This window comes from Myotis nattereri (genome assembly GCF_964212035.1).
Source record: "Myotis nattereri genome assembly, chromosome: 12".
Lineage (NCBI taxonomy): Eukaryota > Metazoa > Chordata > Mammalia > Chiroptera > Vespertilionidae > Myotis > Myotis nattereri.
The window spans coordinates 66,560,395-66,569,614 of record NC_138087.1 but is presented as its reverse complement, the minus strand read 5'-3'; the positions used below and the strand labels follow the sequence as shown (position 1 = coordinate 66,569,614).

General features: G+C 41.5%; 2 protein-coding genes across 2 annotated transcripts; one reads left to right on the top strand and one right to left on the bottom strand.

The window, feature by feature from the left end:
* Window positions 1-208: 208 nt before the first annotated feature.
* Window positions 209-1,147, top strand: LOC308527917 (olfactory receptor 1J2; the record flags this gene model as incomplete). Its single annotated transcript, XM_081103350.1, has 1 exon — window positions 209-1,147. One exon carries the CDS (start codon window positions 209-211, stop codon window positions 1,145-1,147), a length of 939 nt encoding a protein of 312 aa, XP_080959476.1.
* A 6,788-nt stretch (window positions 1,148-7,935) lies between these two features.
* On the bottom strand, window positions 7,936-8,882 carry LOC308527908 (olfactory receptor 1N2-like; the record flags this gene model as incomplete). The annotated part of the gene is given in 2 exon segments (XM_081103342.1): window positions 7,936-7,958; window positions 7,961-8,882. Coding segments are annotated over 2 exon segments (945 nt in total).
* Window positions 8,883-9,220: the final 338 nt, after the last annotated feature.

Genomic DNA, 9,220 nt, shown 5'->3' with positions numbered 1-9,220 from the left:
ACAGCTAAAAATCATTACTACAGAGTCCTTAATATTCTCAACCATATATATGCATAACCCATGGACACAGACAATAAATAGTGTGGTGAAGGCCTGGGGGGGGGTGAGCTAGAAGGGGTCAATGGGGGACATATGTAATACTTTAAACAATAAAGATTGTTTTTAATATTCTCAACAATTCTTCATCCCCAGCAGACAGAAGAGGACCATGAGGAGAGAGAATCAAAGCAGTGTGTCCCAATTCCTCCTCCTGGGGCTCCCCATCCCTCCAGGGGAGCAGGACGTGTTCTTCACCCTGTTCCTGGGCATGTACCTGACCACGGTGCTGGGCAACCTGCTCATCATCCTGCTCATCAGGCTGGACTCTCGCCTGCACACACCCATGTACTTCTTCCTCAGCCACTTGGCCTTCACTGATGTCTGCTTTTCATCTGTCACTGTCCCTAAGATGCTCAAGGACATGCACACTAAGTATAAATCCATCCCCTATGCAGGGTGTATTTCACAGATGTATTTCTTCATATTTTTTACTGACCTGGACAGCTTCCTTATTACATCAATGGCATATGACCGATATGTTGCCATCTGTCACCCTCTTCAGTACACCATTATCATGAGGAGAGAGCTGTGTGTTTTACTAGTGGCTGTGTCCTGGATCCTGTCCTGTGCCAACTCCCTTTCCCACACCCTCCTCCTGACCCAGTTATCCTTCTGTGCTAACTCCATTCCCCATTTCTTCTGTGACCTTGGGGCCCTGCTCAAGCTGTCCTGCTCAGACATCTCTCTCAATGAGTTGGTCATGTTCACAGTAGGGGTGGTGGTCATTACCCTGCCATTTATATGTATCCTGGTATCTTATGGCTACATTGGGGCCACCATCCTGAGGGTCCGTTCAACCAAGGGGATCTGTAAAGCATTGTCCACATGTGGGTCCCACCTCTCTGTGGTGTCTCTATATTATGGGGCAATATTTGGGCAGTACCTTTTCCCAACATTAAGCAATTTCATTGACAAGGACATCATTGTGGCTCTCATGTACACGGTGGTCACACCCATGTTGAACCCCTTTATCTACAGCCTTAGGAACAGGGACATGAAGAAGGCCCTTAGGAAACTTTTCAGTAAAGCAACATTTTTCTCACAGTAATATCTGTGACTTTTATTTAAATCAGAAACTCATTTTTGTTGATCTCACATATCTGATTTTTCATTTGAGTAAGTCTGAAAATTTTAAGGTCTTTGGAGACATAAGCCCTAAGATAAATGATGGCATATTGGATGTACCTGGTAAATATTTGTTGACCAGAACTTCATTATCTTATTAACAATGCGCTCCTTTATTAGTAACTTTTGATTAGCAAGTGTTAGATCAATTTTATTACTGATTTCTGCAACTTGGAGGCAGAAGAGATATAATAATATACAGTCTGGTTATCTGTTATTAGAGGAGATTTTATGGAAACTCTTATATTTTGAGACCATAATCTCAAGCTTTAACCCAAGAATCTAAAGAATTAGCTACATTATTTCTCTACACAATCTTATGCAAAATAAATAGGTTTTCTTTTCATCTTTATGGGCCTATTGAAAGCAAAGAATACAAACTACTTGTCACTTATATAAGAAGAAATGTATTACTCTCCACCAATGATATAAAATGTCCTAACTCTGAAGATGAAGGTCCCTTTAGGAGATCAAGACTGGCCACAGGCCCCCCTTTGCCAGTACTGTGTGGTTGATATTGCTTAGCCCCCATACACAATAATTAATAAAAGCATGCTTCATGCTGTCATCCTTTGTAGATACATATGATCACATTACAGTGTATACTCTCTGCACACATCATCGCTTTCCTACAAACACCACTCCCGTTCCAGCACTGACTATCCTTCATGGACATCCTGCCTTCCCAAATGAAGAAAGAAAGCAAAGCTGCCCAAGGTTTAGTGTGCACAAGAATTCCTGGAGAACCTGCTAAAACACAGGTTCCTGAAATCTACCACCACCAAGTCCAACTCAGTAGTTCTGGGATGGGGCCCCCAGATTTGCACTTATGATGCTCCCACAAGATGCTGATGCTGCAGATCTGTGAACTCTGATTTGAAGAGCCTGGTATAAAGAATTAAATTATGGAGGTATGGGATGCAAAATTATAACATCTTACATGAACTCTCGGAGTGGGGAGAGTGAAGCAAGAGAATGCTTAAATTATGTTAGTAATAGAGAAATCTCTGGTTCATGATGGTATTTTCAGATTGATTCTGCCTGAAGTACATTTCTTTTCCAATCTCTAATGGCTCTTTCCTGAGATATTGGATTTTCTTTTGTCTTTCATATATAACATAGATATATCAGATACTATATATCATGCTTTGTATCATCACAGCAGACTATATGTTCTATGCAAATGAAGCCAAAGCTTTGAAAAAAATTACAACCTATATCCATTATTGGCTTTTTGTTTTTATGAAGCCTTGTGGGATTTCAGTTACACTTGTAATCTTGCTAATGTCACTCAAGCATATTTTGATATTTTAACTGAGAATTATTTCACACACGATGCACAATAAAATGTAAATTTGTTATAAGGCACTTGATTTTCAAGTACCTATTTCCACAAAGGGACACTTGAGTTCTTGGCAAGGCACTGAACAATTTTATGCTATAGTATGTCATTCGTGTCTAAAAGTCCTCATTTGACTTGCCATGCCCCTTGACACAGTCCACAATATAGCATTTGCCATGAGTCCCATCCATATTATTGTTATTATGGGCATCAAGTTTTCACCCCAATCTTTTCATCTCTTTTTTGTCTGCCATATGCAAAATGCAATATGTTAACCCAATTTTATACCTAAATATAGGATTTATTACTACATAATCAGCAAGTAGAGTGACATTTAAGGCTATGGTAATGCCCCAAACTCTAGTCAATCCATGAACCAAGAGGTCACAGTTCGATTCCTGGTCAAGCATATGCCCAGTTGCAGACTCGATCCCCAGTGTGGGGCATACAGGAGGCCGCCAATCAATGATTCTCTCTCACCATTTATGTTTCTGTCTCTCTCTCTCCCCCCTTCTTCTTTGAATTCAATAAAAAAAAAATATTTTAAAGGAAGAATGAAATCTTTCATTTGCAAAAGTATGGAAGGACCTAGAGGATATGTGCTAAGTGAAATAAGGTGGTCAGAGAAAAACAAGTATCATATGATTTCACTTATACGTAGAATCTAAAAAACAATATAACAAATAAAATAGAAACAGAGACAGAGAACAGTCTGATGCCTGAGGAGAGGGAGGTTGCAGGGCAGGGTGAAAAAGGTTAAGGGATTGAGATGTACAAATTGGTAGTTACAAAATAGTCATGGGATGTAAAGCACAGCATAGGAAATATGGTCAATAATCTCTATATATAAAAGCCTAAGTGACCGTTATAACCAAACAACCAGAACAACTGGTCAACCAGTCTCTGTGATGCTCACTGACCACCAGAGGGCAGATGCTCAACACGGGAGCTGCCCCCTGGTGGTCAGTGCACTCCCACAGGGGTAGTGTCACTCAGCCAGAAGCCGGGCTCATGGCTGGCGAATGCAGCTGCAGTGGCGGGAGCCTCTCCCGAATCCGCAGCAGTGCTATTGAGCGGTGGCACCCAGCCCCTCAGAGGATGTCTGACTGCTGGGACTTCCCCGCCCCTTCGTGCATGAATCTGTGCACCAGGCCTCTAGTATTATAATAATTATGTATGGTGTCAGGTGAGTACTGGAAATATCAGGGGGAACACTTTCTAAAGTATGATTGTCTAACGGTTAGTGGTTCTCAATCTTCCTAATGCCGCGACCTTTTAATACAGTTCCTCATGTTGTGGTGACCCCCAACCATAAAATTATTTTTGTTGCTACTTCATAACTGTAATTTTGCTACTGTTATGAATTGTAATGTAAATATCTGATATGCTATATGTGTTTTCCGATGGTCGAGACCCACAGGTTGAGAACCGCTGGATAGTGTACACCTGAAACCAATACAAAATAATGCTGAATGTAAACTGCAATTGAAAAAAAATTTTTAAGAAAATCTGGCTCATAATTTGATCATAAGAATTTGAGGGGCAGAGCCCTAGGTCTCCTATTCTAAATTCAGGGTTCTGAAAGAGAAAGGGTGGAAATGTGAGACCTAATATTGGGACATTTAGATAGAGTTATTTGAATCTCATATTCCTTTAAATCCTACAGATGGGTGGAAGCATTCCACTTTCCCTTGGCAGACAAAAGCAGAGGCCCACTGCCTGATTGCCATGAAAAGGTTCTGTGATAGATTTAGCACTCGGCTACAAATTCTTTCTCTCTGATTCTGCATCCTTGAGATGTGACTTGGTATCTCCTCCAAAGAGGTAAAATTTGCAACCCTAGAATATGGATTGGCCTTACATCTTCCTTTTGCCAATAGGGTAACAGCAAATTTAACACAAGCAAGGTTTTGAAAGGTGTTTGTTTTCTTGCTGTTCTTGGAACAGTGGTGACATGTGGACATGCCTTGGCCAGCCTGTCCTATGATGAAAGGCATGTGATCCTGTATGACTCCCATTGTTTCAGTTTAAAGGCAGCCAGGCTCCAGGGGCACCGTCACCCAGTCGATGGACTGCTGACTGCAAACACATCAGTGAGCCTCCAAAGCCACTAAGAGAATTACCCAGCTGAGCTGAATCTAAACAGATAACCCATGGAAAAGAAAACTACGTAAATGGTGGTATTTTCTAAACACTAATTTTGGAGTTGTTCTGGAGCATTTGATAAATGAAAAGTTCTCCCCTGAGGTGGATGATGTGCAAGGTGATGTTTGACTTCTTAAAATGCCTGCCTCCCTCCCTCATTTCTCTAGATTCATAACTTGAAACAGATTTCAGCATAGTCCCAACAGGGGACAACAGTCCTGGCTATATGAATAGTTACCTGATTCATCAAAAGGGGGGCAGATTTGGCTAAGACAGCCCACTAATAACTGGCTAAATGAATACAAGTGGAGGTGGATCCTCAGGGTGCTGGACAAGGAAGTTATGGAACATAAGACTCATAAGGCTAGATAGAGTACATTTGTTTGATGTGGGAGCCTTCTCATATGAGGAACACCTAGAACGAGTTCTTCTACACAGCTGGGATCATTGACAGGCTTGGAAATGATGGCAGCCTACAATAAATGAAATGCAGATGCTAGAACCCCTTGGCAAAGTATTGAAGAAGAGGTCAGAATCTTAGGTACATGGCCATATGAGAATGCATTTATTATAGGAGACCAGAGAATCCACCAGCTACTCTGTTTCCCAAGAAGGGACAGAAGATACTCCCTTCACTAAAGCAGTAAAGAATTCAGTGATTCTGAGGACATCAGAATCACTGAAAAGTTGACTGATGATCTCTTCCCTAGGACAGACTGATAGGAAATGCTAAAATGGGGCTTGGCTCTTTGGTGTCAACAGGAATAAAATTTCCTGAGGCATCAGAGGCCCAGGAGGCAGCACTGGTATGTGACTGAAAATGGCAAAATACCAAAATGTGCAACAAGGCCAGATCTCCTATAGAGATCTGTTGTATTGGCTAATACACTGTGGTATTTCTAAGGCTGAGGTAGAGGAGAAGCCAATGGGGGTATTGTTTTAATTATATAATAAAAAAATTAAAAATAGTATGTGGCAAGCTGATGGTAGCTTTTGCAAAAAAAAAAAAAAAAAATCATGATCCATCACCCAGTTTTAAACTTGAATCAAAGTTTAAGGGTGCAGCAAGCCATCATACAATGGAACTATAGGTGTCCCCAAGAAATGTATACACACACTTTGAATAATTATAAAGGCAGTGTTTACAAAAAGGCATTTGATTTTCAAAATTGAGCTATCAGCTGTTACAATGTGGATACATTTTTTGTGAAACATCTTGTATTTGGGATTAGCCTCAAGCAGATCCAGAGAGCACCGGTGATAGGGATGATCAGCCCAGATCAGCCCATATCCTTTACCTTGGTTTCAGTTTCCTTTCACTCAGCTCACAGCACTGGCCTGTTAGAGTGGAAAACACTTCAACCTGGTTCATGGATAAAATCATGACTCAAGAGCAAAAGTGGAATGGACAGATACTGTCAAGAATGTGTACTGCAATATACAACCCCACCCAGGAGTGACTCTAAAGAATAGCAGTGAAGAGAAATCCTTCCAGAGGGCAGAACAGTATGCAATCTATCTGCTTATCTGTTTTGAATGGGAGTAGAAGCACAAAGATAAGGATATAAATAGACTCTCTGGCAGTGACAAATGCCTCACTCTGATATTATTGTTAACATAATTTAAAATAATGCATAATAGTGAAATAAATGTTATTCAGAGGTAGAAAGTGTATAGCAAGTCCCAAGGATTTTTCTGGACAGAGAATTACAGCAGACAAAGAATTAAAAACTGAACTAGGTGTAAAAGGATTAAGCCAGGATTGAGTATTTAGGAACTTAGTGCTCTATGCCCTGCCGGCCCTCCCCACCCTGCTTCCCGCCCCCCCCCCCGCCCCCGCCCAGTGATTTTTATCTTACTAATTCTTCTAGGGTAAACCATTCACCAGATATTTTCTTACCTATTTCATCTGTCCTTTTGCTGCCAGGAAGAAAATCCCACAACAGTATTCTCAAACCTGGTTGCACTAGAGTTACCAGTTTTATCATTTTGTTTTTATGAAAGACACTAGGATCTCTTTTCTAGAGAGTTCTGAAGCCCTAGGAAATACTAATCTGCAGCCAGAATTCAAAAGCATTGACCATAGAGAGAGAGAGAGCCACAAAGAACAGAATTGACCAAGAGACTTTATGGAAACTGAACTGGTAAAGAAAGGCAAGACCCACCTTCAGAGAGATAACCACTGCAAACATTTCCAAAGTTGGACTGCAATGGCTCCAAGAACAAGCATGACCCTCTGTAACTAGCCTGTCCCTATGGAATCTTTCTTCATTAATTCAAATGAGCTCACACGTTAAACCTCAATAAAATGTCACCTCATGGGTAAAACTGTACCTGACACATTTTTTTTCTTCCTTTTGTGCTCCAACACTTGTTATGGAAACTATCATCATCTGATTTGATTAACAATAAATAGAACATGTTTCTACCATGTATAAACATGGACAGTATCTTACTCGTTTGAACATTTTTTCATAGTGTATAGCATAGTACCTGGCACATGGTAGGCATCAACATATACATATTAGCTTTAATATGAATAATCCTCTTAGTACAAACATTAGCATTGAGCAGCAGGATACACAAGCATGTAAGAGTGTGGACTCCAGAGTCAGACAAGAAACAAATTTCAACTTTCCTTTCCTTCTTATAGCATAGTTTCCCCATCTGTAAAATAGTTTCCCCATAGTACCATATCCAAGATGATTACAATTAAGGAACTACTAGTAAATGGCATAATACATTTAGAGAGATAAGAAAGTGGAACAAAGTAAATATTAAGCTTTATGGAGAAATCATCATGATTGGGCATATATTGTCATTAATTGCAACTATAAGTGCAACTACATAGCACATGGAGAGATGGATTCAGTCTCCCCTCTGCCTGACACAGTATCTGGCAAATGAGAGAGATTAATAAATGTTGATTTGCATGTTAAAAAATTCACACTTTAATTAAGACAGTAAATAAATGAAGTTTTAATTGACCTTTACCCCCATCTATCTGAGATCACCATTCAAACCAAGGAAATACTGACAACACTTATCATAGTATATGTCCTTTATGAAATATGCTGACTACATACATTGTAGAATTTGGAGGGTTTAAGAGAATGATTTCTAGATCACTTTTCGCTAAAAGCTAAGTAAATGTGATAGCGTGTCATAATTCTTCACAAACACTGGGTTTCTTCAGAGTGTAACGTCAAAATACGGATACAAGATTAGAGTCCCTGGGAAGACAGTTGTGAAGTCCAAAAAGCCTTCTCAGTGCAGTCTTCATGTCATTGTTCCTGAGGCTGTAAATGAAGGGGTTGAGCATGGGAGTCACCACTGTGTAAAATACAGCTGCAACCTTGTCCTTCCCCCCTGAGTGTGATGAAGGGGGGCACAGATAGACACCGATTGCTGTGCCATAGAACAAGAAGACCACAGTGAGGTGGGACCCACAAGTGGAGAAGGCCTTTTGCCTGCCAGAGGCAGATGGGGCCCTGAGGATAGAGGAGATGATGTGTGCATATGACAGGATAATCAGGAAGAGAGGGCCAGTAAGTATCATGGAGGCCACAGTGAACAAGGCTACCTGGTTGGTGCTGGTGTCTGAGCAAGAGAGCTGCAGCAGAGGGACTATGTCACAGTAGAAGTGATGGATGGTGTTGCCTGCACAGAAAGAAAGCCTAGCCACGAGCAGGGTGTGTAAGAGGGCAGCGAGGATGGTGAGGACCCAGCATGCCATGAGGAAAAGCACGCACACAAGAGGACTCATGAGTGTGGAGTAGTGCAGAGGCCTGCAGATGGCCACATAGCGATCATAAGCCATCACCCCCAAGAGGAAGTCGTCCAGTGCCCCGAATATCATGAAAAACTGCATCTGGGTCAAGCAACCCCCATAGGATATGGTCTGACTCTGTGTCTGGATGTTCACCAGCATCTTGGGGATTGTGGTGGAAGAAAAGCAGGCATCGGCAAATGAGAGGTTGGCCAGGAAGAAGTACATGGGGGTGTGAAGGTGAGGGTCAAAGCTGATGGCCAGGATGATGAGCAGGTTCCCCAAAACAGTGACCAGGTACATGCCCAGGAAGATGCCAAACAGGAGAGGCTGCTGCGCTGGGCTCTCAGAGAGACCCGAGAGGAGGAATTCGGTGACACTGGACTGGTTAATTCTGTCCATGCCACCACTCTTTCTAGGAAAAGAAAAGAGATACAGGAAACTTGCACAAAAAGTAACACTTGAGGTCCTCAATGAGAGAGTCATATTTTATTCAGTAGATTAGACTATAAAGGTCCCTAGACCCTCCCTCCTGGATCTCCCCTAATTCTTCCCTACTCTTCAGTTTAGCTGGTAAGAGAGAGCAAGTGGGCAGAGAGATTAAAACACAAAAGCAAAGTGGTAAGTATTGGCTGGGGATGTGAGTTCCAGGTTACTCCCATGCATGCTATATAAAACATGGGCATTAAGAGCTGCCATTTGCTGAACTGAAAGCACTATACTTTGCAGCATCTAACCAA